The 22717-nt window shown below is 38.5% G+C and overlaps 2 protein-coding genes across 19 annotated transcripts in view; both read left to right on the forward strand.

The window, feature by feature from the left end:
• The window catches only part of CALD1 (caldesmon 1), a 181264-nt gene extending 172549 nt beyond the window's left edge, over positions 1–8715 (forward strand). For 13 of the 18 annotated variants that reach the window (XM_029233569.1, XM_029233568.1, XM_029233584.1 and 10 more), the window contains 2 exons: positions 3824–3904; positions 6318–8715. In XM_029233569.1, the coding sequence (XP_029089402.1) occupies positions 3824–3904; positions 6318–6326 (90 nt within the window). In that variant the 3' untranslated portion in view covers positions 6327–8715. The remainder of the gene's footprint in view (positions 1–3823; positions 3905–6317) is intronic. The other 5 variants (XM_029233578.1, XM_029233580.1, XM_029233566.1 and 2 more) reach the window with 1 other exon arrangement.
• A 5999-nt stretch (positions 8716–14714) lies between these two features.
• AGBL3 (ATP/GTP binding protein like 3) overlaps positions 14715–22717 on the forward strand; it is an 82227-nt gene continuing 74224 nt past the window's right edge. The window contains 3 exon segments of the mRNA XM_029234181.1: positions 14715–14750; positions 15629–15733; positions 17060–17120. Coding sequence (XP_029090014.1) covers positions 15674–15733; positions 17060–17120 — 121 coding nt within the window. The 5' untranslated portion in view covers positions 14715–14750; positions 15629–15673.

Genomic DNA, 22717 nt, shown 5'->3' on the forward strand with positions numbered 1-22717 from the left:
ACAGGGAAATTACAAAATCATTGCCTGCTTTATCTAGTATTTAGTAAGTAATTTGCTAGACTGTCTACTAGAGGATAGAGGAGAAAAGGCAGGAAGAATGTGGCAAGTAGTATACATCATAATGATCTCTTCTTCCCCAGGTCCCATTGGATTTGGTACATTAGTGTGGCTTCCTGAATAAAGGCCAGGTGGAAACAAAGCAAGGTGTAATTGATGTTGTAAATAAAAGGGCAGTTTGAGTAGATCGTACTTAATATATAACTTTGAGCTTTGTGCACATCCCAAGAGTAGTAGGCCCAGCAATGTGCCACGTCATGAATAGCAGTATGGCGGTCTCTTTGGGGAAATATATAACTTGGAATTTAGTAAGGCAGGAGGGTAACTCACAGACACTACGGATCCAGCAGAAAAGAAATGAAAATGTCCAAACTGCTGGAAAAGGCTGGACGGATCCTGCAGATACATAAAACTTGTCAGGCAAAAGGTTAAGTCCCGGAAGGCAGCTTAGAAAGACAGGTCAAGCAAAGAATTTTGTCTAGGTCTTGTCCGGGGGGGTGTGACACTGGTGGCCTGCAGCTAAGATCTGTGTAGTCAGGGCCATTGTGCTTTATATTCCTTCTTTTTTTTTTTTTTTTTTTTTTGCGGTACACGGACCCCTCACCGCCGCGGCCCCTCCCGCTGCGGAGCACAGGCTCCGGACGCGCAGGCCCAGCGGCCATGGCCCACGGGCCCAGCCGTTCCGCGGCATGTGGGATCCTCCGGGACCGGGGCACGAACCCGCGTTCCCTGCATCGGGAGGCGGACTCCCAACCACTGCGCCACCAGGGAAGCCCTATATTCCTTCTTTTGCATTATAATTTGAACATGTTTTTAAGGTGTGGAGGCATGCATTCTTTAACTTGTTGACTCCTTCTTTTTTAAAATTTTCTTACACCAGCCTCTTCAGGCATGTGTTTCCAGCCTGGCCCTTCATGGCAGGCCTGTGAGTTTGACACCCTTGGGATTCTGGTCAGACTGACCCTGAACCCAGGATGTCAGAGGATTACCTAAAGACAGCAGCAAATAGGAGGCTCCCAAAGGCTCCCTTCTAATTTGGGACCAGAGGTGATTTATTCTCAACCCCTTGTTTATATTCCTTGGCATGTATGGGTGAAAGGGAAAGCCTGGGTTTGCGTTTGCAGATGTATGGCATGTGGCCATTAAGGAAAAATCAGAGAGAAATTCTTTTACCAAAATAGTGCTCACCCAGTGAAACCTCAAGAACCAGGGAAAGAGTAATCCATGGGATTAGTGTCCGGTTCTAAATAAAATTCACTGAAGAGAAAAAGCATCCTCTGCTACTAGTTATGCATTAATTTTCATATAATTAAAAGTGCTCAAAAGCTTGTCAAATCAATATTATTTGGGTCTCTGAAAACTAGTAACTTATTTAAACATTGATCTGCACCTGAGTCTTTACTGGGACGTCTATTGCTATTTGTGGGTAGAATTTATAGGACTTCAGTGTAACTTTGTAACTGGAATTCAGTTCTAAGTATGTCTGTTGTATCTGGTTAGTCTGTTCTTTGTGTCTAAACTACATGTTATATACAGCAATTAAAATGCTAATTTGTCTTTCTTTTTGTTTTAAAAAAAACCCAACATTGTCTTTCTCAGCTGAATTTTCTTCTTCATTCTTTGATCTCTGGTTGACTGGAAACCTGCTTCCCTGCCTTCATTTCTCCCTCTTCTTCTGGAGTGGGTCTTTCTCTAAAATGTAGGCTGGTCAGGTAATTTCATTTATATTTCCCATTTGAGTTAAAATGCCAATTTACTGCTCAGATGTTCATATTTTCTTAAAATGGACTCTTTAACTCTTTAAGTGATCTCAAGTGATTCATAGGTAGGATTCAAGGAAAATACAATTCATTTTCTTTAGTAGAAGGGTATTCATGTGAAAGAAAAATATTTTTCTTATATGAATCAAATAAATAAAGTAGTAATAGCCGCTTTCCAGAGCTTCCATTAGCATGTTCCTAATTATAGTTTCCAAATTTTTAAAACAGTCTTCCAGACAATTTGGCAGCTTCTACTTACATTGGCGTATGTAGTGGAATTCTTCAAAAACAACCTGATTTGTTGCTTACTGGTTCCAAGTTAAATAGGTGTAACTCTCTAATAGAATATCAGGAATCCATGTCACAGTGAAAATCCAGAAATTCAGTAAGATTAAGGCAAATCTGAACTGCTTCACATGGTAATGTTTTTAACCAGTGCATTTCTAGTGTTGCAATCTCAATAGTATCTACTAAGAAAAATACATGTCCATTTAGACTGGTGTCCATGGATAAACGTAGTTGCTATTAGCTTTGCCTTCCTAATGAGAAAAGGGTTTGCCAAAATCAACATTACTATTTCGGTAAAACACATTTATTTTCTACAGACTACCTTTGCCAAGTATTCATATAAGCAAACGCTGGAAGAAGAGTAAATGGAAACAGAAATTTGGATCCTTATCCAAACCAAATTAATTATGAGGTAGTAAATAAAGATTCAAAGATATATAGCTGTCATTGACCATATTTTAGTGTTTTCTTCCCAAGATCTTTACATGTTCTCATATATGTCATCAACTGTCACTTTCTCTTATGGATACACTTTGTAGTAAATGTTTAATTTCACGGGGCTAGGTGCTCCTGATACACTTCTGAATTACCCCTTGCTCCTCAGGAAACACAAAATTATTCTAATCTGAGGAAAGTGCAATTAGAAAAATGTCTTAGATTGGGCTGCCCAGAAGCAAACCCTAAAATAGTGGTTCGTGTGCAAGTAGTTTACTTGAGACATGAAGAAAACACTACAGGAAGTGAGGCAGGAAAAGAAGTCAGCCAATAAAGAATGTTTATTAAGCAAGTCACTACGTCGGCTGTTAAACATAATCCTGCTGGGAAAGCCTGAAAGCCACCACAAAACACATGCTTCCGAGTTATCCTACCTGAGGCGTGAGCGAGTCTGAGAAATATTCTTGCACCAAATCTCATGGGTGAGTGGCTGAAGACTGTTCCCGGGGGTGTTAACTCTCTGGATGTCCAGCCTGCCTCCTGGGAGCAAAGTGGGCATCTGCAGCCAGAGGAAGTCCTCATGCAAAGAGATGCAGTGTTGGCCACTGGAAGTCCAGCTGGTACACGTTAAAGTCATAAGGGCTGGGGGCCATGGGCAAGGCACCAAAGAAAAGTTAATTGGCAAGGGGTGAGGTCCTTATCCAACCCCCTCAAAATTATTTAAAACTAACCTATGCTCGATTCACTTCTAAGGACATAGAAAGTTAAAAATTGGCTATCTCATTTTAAATATGCTTATATTCCAATTTTACTGGTCAATAAACAGTTATGTCCTTGGTGAATGACAGGACCTAAATGCTGGATAGTTTCAGCCCATTCTCCTGTCACAGCATAGGTCAGGGTCCATATAAAATAGCTAGTGGGAAGCAGCCGCATGGCACAGGGATATCGGCTCGGTGCTTTGTGACCGCCTGGAGGGGTGGGATAGGGAGGGTGGGAGGGAGGGAGACGCAAGAGGGAAGAGATATGGGAACATACGTATATGTATAACGGATTCACTTTGTTATAAAGCAGAAACTAACACACCATTGTAAAGCAATTATACCCCAATAAAGATGTTCAAACAAACAACGGCTAACGATCCTTTTGATTCAACCCATTTCAGATGACTAGGATAAAGTGTATTAAACAAATAAACAAACAAAAGATGTGGTGATTTATTTAGACCTGGCCAGAAAATATGAAGAGCCACCCATCATTTTTTTCTGCTTTCTCTTCATTAGGATTTGAGGCCAGGAGACGTATCTGGCAAGCGGAACCTCTGGGAAAAGCAATCTGTGGACAAGGTCACTTCCCCCACTAAGGTAATCTACCGGAAGATTTGTTTTCCACAGGTTCTCTTCCTGCTGTATCCTGCAGTATGCTGTCCCAGGGTCAAAAAAGAAATAATGCTGATCCACAGAGTCTTGTCTGGGTAACCATCAGTTTCTAAAGACTTGTGTATGGTACCGTGAAAGGCAATGTCACGGAGCCTTCAGCATGGTAGGTTTGTCAGTCATACAAGGTGAATAGTCTAGATCCGTGGGATGGCTCCCATTAAGACATTCTAGAAACACCATAGTGGTAGGGGTGTTGAAAACAGAAGGCTGTGTGGTATAACCATGGTCTACATTTCCTTACAAGGTCCAGGCTTGGAAATCAGAATTTGCAGATCACCTAGGAAAGAATGTCTGTCTCCTTGAGTAGTTTCAAAGCTGCTTTCTGCAACCATTCTAAGGGGTTACATTGCCAGCAGCCTAGGACTCAAGGCTGATATGGCAAAAAAATTGAAATAATATTCAAAAGTTAGCAAAATTTGCTACCCTATGAAAACTAATGGCTAAGAATGCTTGGATTTGTCTTTCTTTGGCCTTCTGCTCATCCTTCACAAAGTGGCCTGTGGTCAATATCTAAATGATGCACAAACTAAAAATAGGACCCCTTGTTGTACAAGGAGCTAATTCAACTCCTAATTCCCCATTCAAGTAATAATTCCACTCTTCTCTCTTGGTAGAGGGAAAATTGAAAAGAGAAAAATCAGAGAGCGACAATAAGTAAGATTAGAATAGACTGCTTATGGGCTGATGTAGAACTCTATACCCAGAAGCACTTTTTAAGCAAACTCAGGACTGAAGAACATCTCAAAGACAACTGAAGAATCTCTACAACTCACCGAAGGGAGAGAATTGCTTCCTCTTTCCTACTTTCTACGACGTGCTGATAAGTCTGGTGCAGCTTCCTGAGTGTGTTACATCTTCTCCATTAGTTAAGTTTTCTAAATAACTGCTAAATATATTCAAAGTACCAGTAATAATTTTCACCATTACAAACCACTAAAATGTAATGAGCATCCACTATATGCCTTCTCAACCTACATTATCTCATTTGACTCTCCAATCACCATTATTATTACCCCCATTTAGAGTTAAGGAGAATGAGGCACAGAGATATTAAGTACCTCTCTCAAAGTCACACAGCAAATAAGGAGCAAAGCCTGGATTAAATTCAGGCAGTCTGTTCTGAGCCTGCATTCTTAACCCTTATACATGCTGCTTTTTTTTAGGATTGCATATTCAGCAGAAAATGTAAAGTTCTAAAGTTCCTTGTACAATTTTCTTCTGGTGGAATGGAGGGGAATCATTTTGTAGTTGTTTTTTTTTTAAACAAAGAATGAACTTCTGTTGGCCTAAGCCATTATGACCCTTCTCGAAATGACCTTTCAGAAATGACAGTCTAAATGTTTATATAGCCTCCTTTCTGAGTAGGGGGTGTCGGCCGTCCATAGGCCATCATCACAGGTTTAATAGATCCCCTCTGGACGACATTCCTCTGAACCAGGGTTCTAGGAAGTAGAGTAAAGATATGATCTGGAATGGTAGGTCTCAGAGAACACCACTCACATACAACATGAATGGTACTCCCTGGAATTATGCAATAATGTGTGTGGTACAAGGTGGGACGGTGACAGGGTGAGACTTCATACACATACATACTGCCCCCTCCTCCTTGGTCTATACCACAAAACTCTTTCTATAGCAATAATAATAACATAACCAGCAGGCCCAGAGCTGAGTTTGTGAGGTAGCAAAGTAGGTAGCTCCTTTGGTCCAAAATGTCAAATTCATTAGTATCACGCAGTAATCCCTTTGAAATGAAACTATACAACACATTTGAAATTGCAGATTCATAACACTTTAACATTTGTGAATACCTCAGCAAGAATTTTTAGCAGCTAGCTGAGGGAAAGAAATGGTGTACAATAAGGCCATTGGTCAGATAAGTTTCAAGGGTAGGGGCATAAGAATAGGAGGTAGGAAATGAAAAAATAGGAGGACACTAAAGATAAGCATAGTCCAGTTTACTATCATGCCTTGATGTGGCTGAGACAGCCATTCAGTCATGCGTGCCTGTCCTGGAACACACATTATAGAGTCCTGGCCCTTGTAGTAAGTAGTGTTTTAAAAAAACCTCCTTGACCCTGAATGCTATGAGCAAGGCTCAAGATCAAGATATGAAAAGGGGAATATAAAGAAGAAAGAAAGAGGAAAGCAAAAAAAACCAACAGAAGAAAGGATAGCCTGAAAGAAGAGGAGCATATTTGAATAGAATGCCCCAAATAATCCTCCCTTTCATAGACATTTATTCCTGCCATATTATCTTTTTTTTTTTTTTAAATTCTGACACAAAATGTCTGGCTGAAACACCATGGCCTGACCACTTAAAGCTCTCTTCTCTTAGCAGGTTTGAGACAGTTCAAGAAAGAACCCAAAGTAGCCGCTCAAGATGCCGGACCAGCTCAGTTGAAGAGGGCTAATTTGCTCTGTTTTATATTTATGTTGATTTACTAAATTGGGTTCATTTCCTTTTGTTTTGTTTTTCATTATCCCAGTAAACCCATGTATATTATCACTATATTTAATAATCACGGTCTAGAGATGTTCATGGTAAAAGTATTGCCTTTGCACAGGAGCCTGTTTCTAAAGAAACCCATGCTGTGAAATAGAGACTTTTCTACTGATCATCATAACTCTGTGTCTGAACGGTGATATTAACCACATCGGAAGTCAACAAAAGGAGATTCGAGTCGAAAATTGGCTGAGGAATGTGTGCAGTATCCAGAAAAATGAACCATAGTGTTTTTTGTGTTTTTTTGTTTTTTAAATACAGAAATCATGTTGTTTCTGCACTTTAGAATAAAGCATGGAAGAAATTATCTTAGTAGGCAATTATAACACTTTGTGAAAGTCACCCATTTCAGATTTTAGATACTACAATAATGATTGTCTTTAAAAAAAAAAAAAAGATGTACTGTTAAGGTATTACTTTTTTCATGCTGATGAATATCTAAATTGGATTTTGATGTTAGCTGACAGTGGTACTGATTTCTTTAGGTTGGTTGCTTTGTGGATTTCTTTGGTAGTGATAGTGAACCACATTTTAGATGACGTGATCATGTATGTATGTGCATACACATATACAAACACACTAATGGTAGAAAGCTTTTTTATGTGCTAGGCTATTATATTTAGCAGTATGTCCCTGTAACTAGCCAATATCACTGCTTTTTAAAAATTAAAAATCACAATATTATATTAATATTTCATATTTGCCAATAGAAACATGGCAGAATAGGTATCAATATGTTTCCAATGCCCAATAACCTATAAGAAAGAGATTAGAAGTGTCAAAATGAATTGACATTTTCTATAAAGCATAGTATTTAGTTTATAATTAAAAGCAGTCTTGAAGTCCAGTGTGAATCGTACTAAATCTCAAAGCTTGCTCCAAACTTCATTCTTAAGAATCAAGTTCACAATCGGTTGGCTTAGATGATGTCTGAGGTCTCTTCCTTCTCTAAAATTTAAAGATGAGAATTTTAGTGGCAAAGTTGTGCAGATTGGAATTCCATGAATAGGTGTACTACGACCAACTTTGGGTAATCTCTGGAAGCAGAAAAGTAAGCAAAAGCCAATATTTAGGAGTCATGACAGTACTTCCATCTTTAACATACTGAAACACCTTTTTAGTTAAAGTTTTCTACCTTTATTAGTCATTGGCACTTGCCATAAGTTGATACTGTGTTGAACTTTCAAAAAATATATGTAATTTTTATTAGTTTTACCTTTTTCCCTAAGAGTCTATCAACTCGTCATTTGTACACACCCAATCCAGGTATCAGATCTTATTTTAGCTAATAAGCATTCATCTATTCTTCACAATAGATGACAAAAGAGTACTCCAGTGTCTTGGCAATATGTTCTAGCATAGAGATATACATATAGTGTAGTGCTATAAACGTATACCTCATGACTTACCAAAATTGTCTTAGTCTCAATTCCTACCACAATGAGGGAGCCTCCCAAATGACTCTTTTCTAATCCACAGTGTTCCCCTGGGAGAGCCAGCCAGGGTAGGGCTGGCATGAGGAGTGACCAGTGCCTTCCAGAGTCCATTTTCCTCATATATCAGTAGAGTTATTGAATCCTCTAGCTTTTAGCACATCTGGGCCAAAGAAAGTAAAGCCAGCAATATCGCATAAGTCACCCATCCATGACAGAGTAGACATGAGTCTATGGTAAGATGAACCAGAATTCACATGCAGTGCCTGAGTTGGCATTGACTCCCAGCATTCGAGTGAAATGGATCAAAGTTTGAATTAAGGCCTATGGCGAGATAACATTTCTTTGTTGTACTTTTGAATAAGAGCCTCTCCTGATCACTATTTTATGTTTTTTTCTAGAAAGTCTAAATTTAAGAAGAGAATATATCGATCGATCCTGACTTTTATTCCAATATTTGGATGGAATAAGTTTTAGGGTTAGAATTTTGTTCAGTTTGGATTTAATTTCTTGAAAAATTCCTTGTTTACTTGTTTGATTACAATTCTCTCTGTTATCTTTTTAAGAAGTAAAACTGCAAGGTGACTAGCATGTTCTGTGAATCTGCCATTCCTAAAAATTTTATAAACACGATATTTTTCACTGATAATTGATCGCTGCAATAAATATATATTGTGAAAATGCATCCACAATAAATGGAATTCCTCCAAATGTCTTTGCCTCACTTATTTTTATGTACTATATTGATTACAAGAGTTCTATCTGATGTAATAAAGATGATGCTATAGCAAAATGCATATTTCAGATTGAGTCTTGGTTTCATTCTTTAAAGAGGAAAGCCATTTCATATTTTTAAATACTTATTACAGGCAACTTTCCAACAAAATATTAAAAATTGCTCTGGTAGGGACTTCCCTGGTGGCACAGTGGTTAAGAATCCGCCTGCCAATGCAGGGGACACGGGTTCGAGCCCTGGTCCAGGAAGATCCCACATGCCGCGAGGCAACTAAGCCTGTGTGCCACGGCTACTGAGTCTGCGCTCTAGAGCCCGCGAGCCACAACTACTGAGCCCATGTGCCACAACTACTGAAGCCCACGCGCCTAGAGCCCGTGCTCCACAACAAGAGAAGCCACTGCAATGAGAAGCCCATGCACCGCAACGAAGAGTAGCCCCCGCTTGCCGCAACTAGAGAAAGCCCACGCGCAGCAGCGAAGACCCAACGCAACCAAAAATAAATAAATAAAATAAATAAATTTATTAAAAAATAAAAATTGCTCTGGTAGAGACAACTGACCAAACATATATAGAAAAGGTTGAAAAGAGGGATTGAAAACCTTCTTCAAAAAAACACATTATCAAATGTTCCTTCATCCTCCTTCTCATTCCCAGTGTAGTCACATGTCACCCCTCTGGCACCTACGGTGGCAGTACTGTTTTCCCAAAGGCATTGTCTTTTACAGTAGAAATACCCATTTAATATATACTGTTTGTTTGTAGAATAGTTACTATTTGCAAGGCACTGGCGATTACCTTTAAATCCAAAGATATTTTTTCATAGTATTTTTTTTTAATATTTATTTATTTATTTGGCTGCGCCAGGTTTTAGATGCGGCATGTGGGATCTTTAGTTGTGGCATGCAGGCTCTTTTACTTACGGCATGCGGGCTCTTAGTTTAGGCATGCGGGATCTAGTTCCCTGACCAGGGATCAAACCCGGTCCCCCTGCACTGGGAGTGTGGAGTGTTAACCACTAGACCACCAGGGAAGTCCCAGTAATTTTATATATTTATGTAGCACTACTTGAAATCTGAGGCTTTTCTCACAAAGGTTTTAAATTGTGAGTCGGGAGGCCCTGAACAGTCCGCTAAATCTTGTTCATGAAATTGACGAGTTAACAAAATTACGGTAACTTAAAAAATACCGTATGATGTTATGGAAAAACGCGAACGAACTTTTTGGCCAACCCAATAATTAATACTTTTGACTTCTACATTCTAACAAGAAGGGGTCTAAGTTTAGACAATGTTATCATCAAAGTCAATCACAAAATTAAGTAATGAAAATAATGCAATCTGTAGTACTAATACCAAACTGATAGGATTAGGGCTGGATGAACATTAATCTTGTGTGTCTTCAGGGTCTGAGCTCAAAGATGTTACAGTCTTCTGTGTGATGTAGAAACTGGTCTGTATTGTAGGGTTTTTTTCTACTCTTGCTTGCATGTGTGCTCCAAATGGAAGGATGGTTAAGAAATGAAAATCTCATGACCCTAAATATGTGTTCTTCCACGGGAGTGAGGAGATGGCCTAACAAGGTCTTTATCTGAGTGCTGTGTCTATTTGTATTCAAGCTTATTAATCATGTTGTCCAAACATTCTATATCATTACTGGATTTTTTTTGTTCCTTTGTTATAGCTGTTACTGAATTGGAAATGTGAAAATCTCCCTCTATAATTATGGATTTGTCTATTTCTCCTTGTAATTCTGTTAAATTTGCTTTCATATTTAAAGTCATGTTTTTGGTGCATACACCAAAATCTAGAATCATTTTATCTACCAAGTGAATTGAATATTTTTAATATTATGAAGTGACCCTCTATTTGTAACAAAGATTTTTGCCTTAAAGTTTATTTTTTCTGTTCTTAACATTGCTACCATGGCTTTCTTTTGGTTAGCACTTGTATGATATAACTTTACTTTCCCCTTTTACTTTCAATCTGTGTGTGTGTGTGTGTGTGTGTGTGTACTTGTATATATGATATAACTTTCTCCACCCCTTCACTTTCAACCTTTGTATATCTTTAGTTTTAGATGCATGTCCATTTAGACTAGAGTCCATGGATAAATGCAATTGCTATTAGCTTTGCCTTCCTAATGAGAAAAGTGTTTGCCAAAATCAACATTACTATTTCAGTAAAACATTTATTTTCTACAAACTACCTTTGCCAAGTACTAACATAAGCAAATGCTGGAAGAAAAGTAAATGGAAACAGAAATTTGGATCCTTATCCAAACCAAATTAATTATGAGGTAGTAAATAAAGAATCAAAGATTCTAACCTCTGTTCCTCCTAATTCCTCACAAGAGATTGCTATTTCCTAGGAGCATGCCTTGAAGAAAGCCCCTTGTCAGGGGGCAGGTTGGGGCCACCATGCTCCTCTTGAAGCACACGGACAAGGACCAATAACAGCCCTGGAGACCAACGATGCAGACTGCAATCTGGCCCAGTTAAGGAGATATCTGCCTTTTCCCCCCCAGCCCTTACTCCTCCTAACACAACAAGGAACTAGCACTCAGAAGAAATAGGGGATGAATGTAAATAGCAAAACACCAATTCCCTCCCACTTCCTCAGTCACCAGAGCTAGGGACAGATCTAGGGGGTAATGAGGAGGAGGGCATTGAATCGAGTTTGAAATTGAAGTTTAAAGTGTACTTAATACCAAATACCAGAACGAAGTCTTAAATATGAAAATGAAAGGAAGTGGCTGAAAAGTTGTGGGATCTGGCCAACACGTCCTTAATGAGAAGGGGGATTTCACCGTTGCACAGTTCAGGTGCACTTACTGGTGGCAGTGGGGGGCGGGTACCATTTCATGTTTTTTATCATGAAACTTCACCCTGAGCCTGGGAGCCAACTTTCTCTTTTGAGGTGATTTATCCTATCTGTTCATTGTTGAACAAGCTGGGGGCATTCTTACTACCTCATTTCCAAGTGTTCAGAAGAATAATACTTCACTATAGTCCCCAAATTTAGACATAGTACATAAACTAACAGTGTAAGTATTCTACCAATGATAGAGGGATCAGGAAAGACTTCACTTAGGGGATGGCCTTTGAGCTAAGTCTTGGTTAGTTGACTGGCTGGGACAGATCTTAAGATCTGGAAACTGTTGGAGTGGTTTGGCCCTACACTGGAACATCCTAGACCCTGATAGCCTGAGGAAGGCGTGACGGGTACTAGATGACCCCAAGGCTCCCAGGATCCAGTATGGCTTCCTCAGCCAAATTATGACGAGGCCTCTACAGCCACATAACCACTAACTTCTGTGATGTCATAAATAACTTTGACTTCCCTAGTCACCTCATATGCTCATGTAAGCCTCTGCTCAACAAATTCAAAATGATATAATCACACAAAATAAATCACATTCCTAACGCAATTTACATTTGGCCATGTTGCTAACATGACCTTTTTCCTCCTGATTCCCACACCAATAATTGTGCCTTTTGGAGTACTGTTTTGGTTTTTCTTTTCCTCTTTTCTTACTCTTACTATATTGCCTTTTATACTGCAGGCTTAGAGGTGATGAATGCATCAAAAAATTGGAGGAGGAAAGGTTGCTGCACAGGCAAAGCTGCCTTCCCAGGAAGCAGAAGCTGGCTCCATAAGGAGTATGTCCCATAACCTTCTCTGATAAGATCAGAGAAAAGGAGAACAAAAACTCAGACCGACATCAAAGTCCTTGGTTGAAGTTTACTGCAGGTCTTCCTTCCACTTGCACTTAAAGGCAAAGAATTTATTTCCACTGTATTCTACTGTCTAGAATAGGAGAGTAAGTTTAAAAAAAAAAAGGTTAAAAAGGAACAGGTGCTTAAGAAAATCATTTTAAATTTACCTGGGGAAGAAAGAGGTCCTAATGAAATCTCTTTTCTTAAAATGTACTGACTCCAGCTAAGCTTCAACGAAACAGTACTGCCTAGTATAATTCATAACATGATTTTCTCTCAGAGCCTTTGTACTTGCTGTTTCCCCTGCCTGCCAGGGTCTTCCTCTAGGCATCCACGTGGCTCATCCCTTTACTTGCTTCAGGTCTCTGCTCAAAAGCCTGGTCAGAGAGACTTTCCTGGACACTCCATCAAGAGAGCCACCCCTACCAAGGCCCACCCACTAGAGCACTCCCTATGCTCTTTATTTTTCCCTTATTTCTCGCCACAGCAATTTTCATCACCTGAGTGCTTTTTTCAAGTATTGGTCTTTCTTCTCTCAGTAGTACATAACCTCCACAAGGAATGTCCATTTTATTACACTGGGAACAGTCCCTGGCAATTAGTAGGCATTGAATAAATATTTGTTGAATTAATGAAAGAATGAATAAATACAATTTTCAAAGGTTTTTTTGAATTCCTATTTTTATTATGCACTAATTTTTCTCTGTAGGATTACTTGAAATATGATCATGTAAATATTTGGACTAAAAATCTTGAGATTTAAGTCCCAGCTCTGCCATTAATTTCTTGTGTAACCTGGTTAGATCATTTCTTGGAGTTTCACCTTGTGTGTCTGACACTATGGCTTGCAATCATGACTCTAAAATCCAACAGAAAAATAGATTCCGTATGTAAAAATTCTCTATGCATGTCACCTTTAGTAACATATGTATTACATAACACAAGGTACAATTATAAAGGGTAATTGATTTTCAAGAAAGTGTGATCTAATACCTGCTCTATTTCTTTTTCTGGAAGGTCCAATCTTCTAAATCACTGACCTCAAAGAACATGTTATTTTTTGGAAACTAACAAAATTTAAGCAGAGGCTATTAACCTCATGTTTAAGCTATTGCTTTGCCCTTTATTTTACTTTTCCATTATCTCCATTTCTACAGTATTACAAATCTCATGACACATAATGCCTCGTGCAGGCACTAAACATTTAAAGACTTATTTTTAGCTCTACTTGGAAAAGTATTCTAAATAAATTATCCACTAAGCTACAGACCAGGGGGAAATCAAGGTGGGATGTACAGGAATAATGGCTAAATGTGTTATGGAAAGATCATATTTAATTAAATGAGACAATACATGTAAAGTGATTTGCATAGTGTCCCCGAAGATGTTCTTGATACGTTAGCTAACGATTATTATACTTAAAGAATCTCTGAGCTAATAATAATCTTGCAAGCTCACCCAAGAAAATCTAGGACTCTTCCATCAAATATTTAAAAAGTCTCTTTTTCCGAATCCAATAAAGATCATTAGTCACACAACCGTGCAAAACGCAACTCGGTGTGGATACAACTGAAGATCAACAAAGCAGAAGTCTTGACCAGTCTGCTCTAGTGTCTGCTCGAAGAAGGGACAGATATGGCAAACAACCGATGTGCAGAACCGTAGGGACAAATAGCTGCCCTGCCTCCACCCCTAAAATTTCCCGCCAGCCCCCTGCTCTCTACCTTTCCGCCCCTCGGGATGCCCTTTGACGCCCACTCCTCTGCTGCTAGTCCGCCACATCCTCCGGGCTTTTCCTTTCCTTCAGCCGAAATCCCGCTTAGCTGACCAGTCTGAGGTCTCGCGAGGTTGAGCCCGTTGCCCTGGTAACGAGTGCTGCGCTACGTGATGAAGGGCGTGGCTAGGGCTGCTAAACGGCAGCGGCAGCGTTCTTTCCAGTCGCTGGGCTGTAGGTGTCACGGGCAGGACGGCTGCTCCCGGCGCACGGAAGGGACTACTGGCCTGACCGTGGGACTCGAGGCGAGAGTGAGGAGGCCGAGGCGGGACAGTGAAGTGCAGAGAGGGAAAGTCCCTGCGCGAAACGAGCGCGCCCAGAAAAGGCGCCCCTCCCTCCACTGCCGTGTCGCCGAGTGTGGGAGGAAAACTTCGCCACCAGGAATTGTGGCTTCATCGTCCTTCCCGCCAAGAAGGGAAGTCATCGTTCCTGCGCCGAGACTGCCGCGGCGCCGCTGGGCGAGGCCGCGCCTGCTGTGGCCTCTCTCGCTTCTGACGTGGAAGGTGCGCACGGAGCGCTTATTGGATCCATCTGTGTGTGTGCCTTTCCTGAAGCTCAGGTTTTACTCCGCAGTAGGTCTGCACGTTGGTGCGCCTCATACGCTCATGTAAGGAAACAGAATCAAGATTTATGCCAGTCCAGTTTTCCAAATTCGGAGTTGTGATCCCCAGACGGAAACTTAAGCCTCTTACTACTGAAGGTGTCACCCGTAAGACAGACTTCTCTGTGGCATTCGTAAAGTTATTCGCTATGGAGCTTGGGCTGTATTGTTTGTGGTCCACGCTCGAAAACCCACTTTTTGTAGAGAGGAGCATAAACTAGTAGATTCGAAATTAGTAAATTCCTTTGGTCTCTCAAAAATAGTAGACTCTTGACAAGGAATTTCTATTATTTCATTGTCTTAATTACCACTTAAGAGGTCATTGTCGATACAACCTTCTGATAACTAGTGAAGTAAGTTAACTATTCCAGTAAGACTAATATGATCGAATATTAGAACAGAGACAGTCTACAGAATATTAACCAAAATATAGAGAAAAAAACCTACTGTCATTTGAACTTTTTGGTCAAATGAAAATTAAGCCGAAAAAAAAAAATTAACTGTATTGCTACAACTCACTACCTGAATAAGTAACTGTAATATTTCTCTGATGCATGAGCTTTTCAGTGCCTCAGAATCATTCTGAACTCGCTATCGCTGTGTGGCATTTAACTGTAAGTCTAGGATTTGATTATGTACCCTGGAAATTCCTTTTTCAATTGAATTATTTACGTGATTTGTCTTATTCTGACTTGTCTCTATCTTATAAAAATGGAGAATTTCTTCAAATCTTTGAAATTAAAGGTTTAATTAGCTGTGTCTTAATTTTAGAGAAGCCTGTTGTCACTGTTAATTAAATAAAATTGAATATATTTGGGGGTACACGTTTAGTGTGTACTTAAAAAGAAAACTGTCAAGTAAGTTCCTTACAAATTGTTTTACAGCCTACCTACATAATAAAAGAAATTTCGAGCCAAATATTGGAAGAGATGTCAGAAGATTCAGAAAAGGAAGACTATTCAGACAGAACAATCAGTGAAGATGAATCAGTATGTTTTTCTCAACTTAATCCTACTTAGAAATAAAACTTGTTATAAAATATAAATTCCCAGTAAAAATATTATAAATTCAGTTGGCTGTAAAAGTCCGTTGGATATTTAAATCACTTTTCACTGAAGTTGGGAAATAAATTGATTGAAAGCAAAGCTATTAATGTGTGCAGTATGCCCTATCTAGAAAGAGAATCTATATTGATTTTGGGGTTTTTTTCAGAAAATATTTCGGCTGAGATTCTTCTGAGTTTTATTAAAATGTTTGTAATAATAATTATTAGGGTTTTATTTTTATAATTCATGTCCACTTATTTTCTTATATGTACTAATTCTATGTTACATTATAATGTGTATCATAATAGTGAAACCTATTTCTAAACCTACTGTGTGTCACCATCATAGGTTTCATGTGGCACTGTTGTAACAAAGGAAAGTACATGGAGGAAGAAGGGGGTAGTGGAGAAACAAAATGCAGTAGTTACAAATATTTTGTCTGGTCCCAGCACATATTTCTAAGAAATTTCCTTCACATTTTAGTAAAGTATAAATTATCTATGTAAGTTAAGGTCCCAAAATAGACTCCCCAAATGATGTATAACCCTTTAAGTCAATGGCTTTCTCCCCCCTCCATAAATTTATTTATTTATTTATTTTTGGCTGCATTCCTTGCTGTGCGCACGCGGGCTTTCTCTAGTTGCGGCGAGCATGGGCTACTCTTCGTTGCGGTGCGCGGGCTTCTCATTGCGGTGGCTTCTCTTTGCCGAGGAGCACAGGCTCTAGGTGCGAGGGCTTCAGTAGTTGTGGCACTCGGGCTGAGTAGTTGTGGCTCGCGGCCTCTGGAGTGCAGGCTCAGTAGTTGTGGCTCACAGGCTTAGTTGCTCTGCGGCATGTGGGATCTTCCCAGACTAGGGCTCAAATCCGTGTCCCCTGCATTGGCAGGCGGATTCTTCACCACTGAGTCACTAGGGAAGTCCCGGCAATGGCTTTCTGTGTTTCTTTTTTCTTCTTTTTTTGGTTAATTTTAGTCGTAATTTAACCTGTTTTGCCAGGTTTAGCAAGAATCTTTAAACTGTTCCTTCTCTATAATCATTAATATGACCTTACCTTGTGGAAGAAGAGGAATGAAAGATGAAAACTTTGTTTCAGGATATTTGAAGTGTTGGGTGCTTTGAGACCAATAGCCAATAATAACCTTGAATTTTTTCATTTATTAAAGATTAAAGACACACTCAATTCTAAGTACTAAGGTAGATGTAAAAAATTTCTGGATTGGGAAACTGCTGGTTTTTAAAAGATAACTAATTTAAAACTCTCTTGTTTTAGGATGAGGATACCTTTATGAAGTTTGTAAATGAAGACATCCATCAGTGTGCACTTTTAACAGGTTTGAGATTATTCATATATTCCCCCTTCTCTTTCTGATCATACCTTAAGTGGATGAAAAATGAGAGAGCGCTAGAAAAAAAAGTCAGTGAATAATATAGGGAATTATTATTCTGTTATTGGTAAGGAGATATGTTTTTACTTTTATAAGAGTATTTTGGACTTCAGACTTTTTTTTTAATTGAAGTATAGGTGATTTACACTCTTCTGTTAGTTTCGGGTATACAGAAAAGTGACTCAGTTGTATATATATATATTTCAGATAATTTCCCATTATAAGTTATTTCAAGATAACATAATTCCCTGTTCTATTCAGTAAATCCTTGTTCTTATCTATTTTATATGTAGTAGATTGTTAATCCCATACTCCTAATTTATCCCTCCCCCTTCCTTTCCCCTCTGATAACTGTTTGTTTTCTGTGTCTGTCTGTTTCTGTTTTGTATATAGATTCATTTGTGTTATTTTTTAGATTCTATATGTAAGTGATATAATATTTGTCTTCCTCTGTCTAACTTATTTCACTAAGTATAATACTCTCGAGGTCCATCTATGTTGTTGCAAATGGCAATATTTCATTCTTTTTTATGAGTAATATTCCATTATATATATATACGCACACACACACCACATCTTCTTAAGCCAGTCATCTGTTGATAGGCACATGGGTTGCTTCCATGTCTTGGCTATTGTAAATACTGCTGCTATGAACATTGGGGTGTATGTATCTTTTTTTTTTTTTTTTTTTGTGGTACACGGGCCTCTCACTGTTATGGCCTCTCCCATTGTGGAGCACAGGCTCCGGACGCGCAGGCTCAGCGGCCATGGCTCACAGGCCTAGCCACTCCGCGGCATGTGGATCTTCCCGGACCGGGGCATGAACCCATGTCCCCTGCATCGGTAGGCGGACTTTCAACCACTGCGCCACCAGGGAAGCCCTGGGGTGTATGTATCTTTTTAAATTAGAGTTTTAGTTATTTCTGGATATATACCCAGGAATGGGATTGCTGGATCATATGGTAGCTCTACTTTTAGCTTTTTAAGGAACCTCCATATTGTTTTCCATAGTGGCTGCACCAATTTACGTTTCCACCAACAGTGTAGGAGGGTTCCCTTCTCTCCACACCCTCTCCAGCTTTATTATTTGTAGACTTTTTGATGATAGTCATTCTGACCTGTTTGAGTGATACCTCATTGTGCTTTTGATTTACATTTCTCTAATAATTAACGATGTTGAACATCTTTTTGTGGGCCTGTTGGTCATCTGTATGTCTTCTCTGGAAAAATATCTAAATAAGTCTTCTGCTCATTTTTTGACTGGGTTGTTATTTGTTTGTTGGTTGGTTTTTAAATTTTATTGGCGTATAGTTGATTCACAATGTTGTTTTAGTTTCAGGTATACAGCAAAGTGATTCAGTTATACATATACATATATTCATTCTTTTTCAGATTCTTTCCTCATATAGGTTATCACAGAATACTGAGTAGAGTTCCCTGTGCTATACAGTAGGTCCTTGCTGGTTATCTATCTTATATATAGTCGTGTCTGTATGTAATCCCAAGCTCCTGATTTATTCCTCCCTGCCCAACGTTTCCCCTTTGGTAACCATAAGTTTGTTTTTGAAATCTATTAAGTCGGTTTCTGTTTTGTAAATAAGTTCATGTGTATCATTTTTTAAAATTAGATTCCACATATGAGTGATTTCATATGATATTTGTCTTTCTCTGTCTGACTTATTAGTATGATAAGCTCTAGATCCATCCATGTTGCTGCAGATGGCATTATTTCACTATTTTTATGGCTGAGTAATATTCCATTGTATATATGTGCCACATCTTCTTTATCCATTCCTCTGTGAATGGACAGTTAGGTTGCTTCCATGTCTTGGCTGTTGTAAATAGTGCTGAACATTGGGCTGCATGTAGCTTTTCAGTTATGGTTTTCTCTGGATATGTGCCCAGAAGTGGGATTGCTGGATCATTGTAGTTCTATTTTTAGTTTTCTAAGGAACCTTCTTACTGTTCTCCATAGTGGCTGTACCAGTTTACATCCCCACCAACAGTGCAAGAGGGTTCCCTTTTCTCCACACCCTCTCCAGCATTTATTGTTTGTAGACTTGTTGATGATGGCCATTCTGACTGGTGTAAGGTGATACCTCATTGTAGTTTTGATTTGCATTTCTCTGATAATTAGTGATGTTGAGCATCTTTTCATGTGCCTGTTGGCCATCTGTATGTCTCCTTTGGAGGCATGTCTGTTTAGATCTTCTGCCCATTTTTTGATTGGGTTGTTTGTTTTTGTTTGTATAATTTGAGATTAATCCCTTGTTGGTCACTTCGTTTGCAAATGTTTTCTCCCATTCTGTGGGTCTGTTCGTTTTGGTTATGGTTTCCTTTGCTGTGCAGAAACTTTTAAGTTTAAATAGATCCCATTTGTTTATTTTTGCTTTATTTTCATTACTCTAAGAGGTGGATCAAAGAACATAATTGTTGCGATTTATGTCAAAGATTGTTCTCCCTATGTTTTCCTCTAGGGATTTTTTAGCATCTGGCCTTACATTTAGGTCTTTGATCCATTTTGACTTTATGTGTGTATATGGTGTTAGAGAATGTTCTAATTTCATTCTTTTGCATGTAGCTGTCCAGTTTTCCCAGCACCACTTATTGAAGAGGCTGTCTTTTCTACATTGTATATTCTTGCCTCCTTTGTCATAGATTAATTGACCATAGGTGTGTGGGTTTATTTCTGGGCTTTCTGTCCTGTTCCATTGATCTATGTGTTTATTTTTGTGCCAGTACCACACTGTTTTGTAGTATAGTCTGAAGTCAGGGAGCCTGATTCTTCCAGCTCTGTTTTTCTTTCTCAGGATTGATTTGGCTATTCAGGGTCTTTTGTGTTTCCATACAAATTTTAAATTTTTTGTTCTAGTCCTGTGAAAAATGCCATTGGTAATTTGATAAGGATTGCACTGAATCTGTAGATTGCCTTGGGTAGTATAGTCATTTTGACAGTATTGATTCTTCCGATCCAGGAACATGGTATATCTTTCCATCTGTTTGTATCATCTTCGATTTCTTGCATCAGTGTCTTATAGTTTTCAGAGTACAAGTCAAAAGTCTCCTTAGTAGGTTATATTTTTTGATGAAATGGTGAATGGGATTGTTTCCTTAATTTCTCTTTCTGATCTTTTGTTGTTAGTGTATAGGAATGCAAGAAATTTCTGTGTATTAATTTTGTATCCTGCAACTTTACCTAATTCATTGATGAGCTCTAGTACTTTTCTGGTAGCATCTGTAGGATTTTCTGTGTATAATATCGTGTCATCTGCAAACAGTGGTAATTTTACTTCTTCTTTTCCAATTTCGATTCCTTTTATTTCTTTCTCTTCTCTTATTGCTGTAGCTAGGACTTACAAAACTATGTTGAATGAAAGTGGTGACAGTGGGTGTCCTTGTCTTGTTTCTGATATTAGAAGGAATGCTTTTAGCTTTTCACCATTGAAAATGATGTTAGCTGTGGGTTTGCCATATATGGCCTTTATTATGTTGAGGTAAGTTCCCTCTATGCCCACTTCTGGAGAGTTTTTATCATAAATGGGTGTTGAATTTTGTCAAATGCTTTTTCTGCATCTATTGAGATGATTATATGGTTTTTATTCTTCAGTTTGTTAAGGTGGTATATCACACTGATTGATTTGCAGTTGTTGAAGAATCCTTGCATCCCTGGGATAAATCATGGTGTATGATCCTTTTAATGTAGAATATGCTTGGGAGTGTTCCTGCCTTTGCAGTTTTTTGGAAGAGTTTGAGAAGGATGGGTGTTAGCTCTTCACTAAATGTTTGATAGAATTCGCCTCTGAAGCCATCTGGTCCTGGACTTTTGTTTGTTGGAAGGTTTTCAATCACTGTTTCAATTTCAGTACTTCTGATTAGTCTGTTCATATTTTCTGTTTCTTCCTGGTTCAGTCTTGGAAGGTTGTACCCTTCTAAGAATTTGTCCGTTTCTTCTAGGTTGTCCATTTTATTGGCATATAGTTGTTTGTAGTAGTCTCTTATGTTCCTTTGTATTTCTGTGGTGTCCATTGTAACTTCTCCTTTTTCATTTCTAATTTTATTGATTTGAACCCTCTCCCTTTTTTTCTTGATGAGTCTGGCTAAAGATCTGTCAATTTTGTTTATATTTTCAAAGATCCAGCTTTCAGTTTCATTGATCTTTTCTATTGTTTTCTTTGTCTCTATTTCATTATTTCTCCTCTGATCTTTATGATTTCTTTCCTTCTACTAACATTGAGTTTTGTTTGTTCTTCTTTCTCTAGTTGCTTTAGGTGTAAGATTTAGGTTGTTTGAGATTTTTTATTGTTTTCTGAGGTAAGATTTTATTGCTATAAACTTCCCTCTTAGAACTGCTTTTGCTGCGTCCCATAGGTTTTGGATCATCGTGTTTTCACTGTCATTTGTCTCTAGGTATTTTTTGATTTCCTTTTTGATTTCTTCTGTGATCCATTGGTCGTTTAGTAACATATTGTTTAGCCTCCATGTGTTTGTGTTTTTTTACAGTTTTTTTTCCTGTAACTGATTTCTAATCTCATAACGTTGTAGTTAGAAAGGATGCTTGATATGATTTCAGTTTTCTTAAATTTACTGAGGCTTGATTTGTGGCCCAACATCTGATCTATCCTGGAGAATGTTCCAGGTGCACTTAAGAAGGAAGTCTATTCTGCTGCTTTTGGATGGAATGTTCTATAAATATCAATTAAGTCCATCTGGTGAATGTGTCATTTAAGGCCTGTGTTTCCTTATTGATTTTCTGTCTAGATGATCCGAGCCTTTCTGTGCCTATTTAAATGATCATGTGGTTTTTGGCTTTCCTCTTGGTAATGTGGTGTATCACATTGATTGATTTCCGTATGATGAACTACCCTTGCAAACCTGGAATGAATCCAACTTGACCATAGTGTATGATCCTTTTTATGTATTTGGCTTACTAATATTTTGTTAAGGATTTTTTGCATCTGTATTTATCACAGATATTGGCCTGTAATTTTCTTTCTTTGTAGTCCCTTTTTGGTTTTGTTATCAGGGCGATGGTAGCTTAATAGAATAAGTTTGGAAGTGTTCCCTCGTCTTCAGTTTTTTGGAATAGTTTGAGAAAGATCAGTGTAAGTTCTTCTTTGTATGTTCTGTAGAATTTCCCAGTGAAGCCATCTGGTCCTGGACTTTTGTTTGCAGGAAGGTTTTTTTATTGCTGATTCTATTTCACTTGTAGTGATTGGTCTGCACAAGTTATCTGTTTCTTCTTGACTCAGTTTTGGCAGGCTGTGTGTTTCTAGAAACTATTTGTTGGCATATAATTCCTCATAGTATTCTCTTAACAGTTTTTTGTATTTCTGCGATATTGATTGTTATTTCTCCTCTTTCATTTCCTATTTTGTTTATTTGGGTCCTCTCTATTTTCTTCTTGGCAGGCCTGGCTAGAGGTGTGTTGATTTTGTTTATCTTTTCAAAAAAACCAGCTCTTGGGTTTTTTATCCTTTCTATTGTTTTTTGGATCTCTAATTTATTTATTTCCTCTTTTAACTTTATTATTTCCTTCCTTTTGC

The sequence above is a fragment of the Monodon monoceros genome, unplaced genomic scaffold (assembly GCF_005190385.1).
Source record: "Monodon monoceros isolate NGI ecotype Baffin Bay Population unplaced genomic scaffold, NGI_Narwhal_1 Super_Scaffold_2, whole genome shotgun sequence".
NCBI classification, from domain to species: Eukaryota; Metazoa; Chordata; class Mammalia; order Artiodactyla; family Monodontidae; genus Monodon; species Monodon monoceros.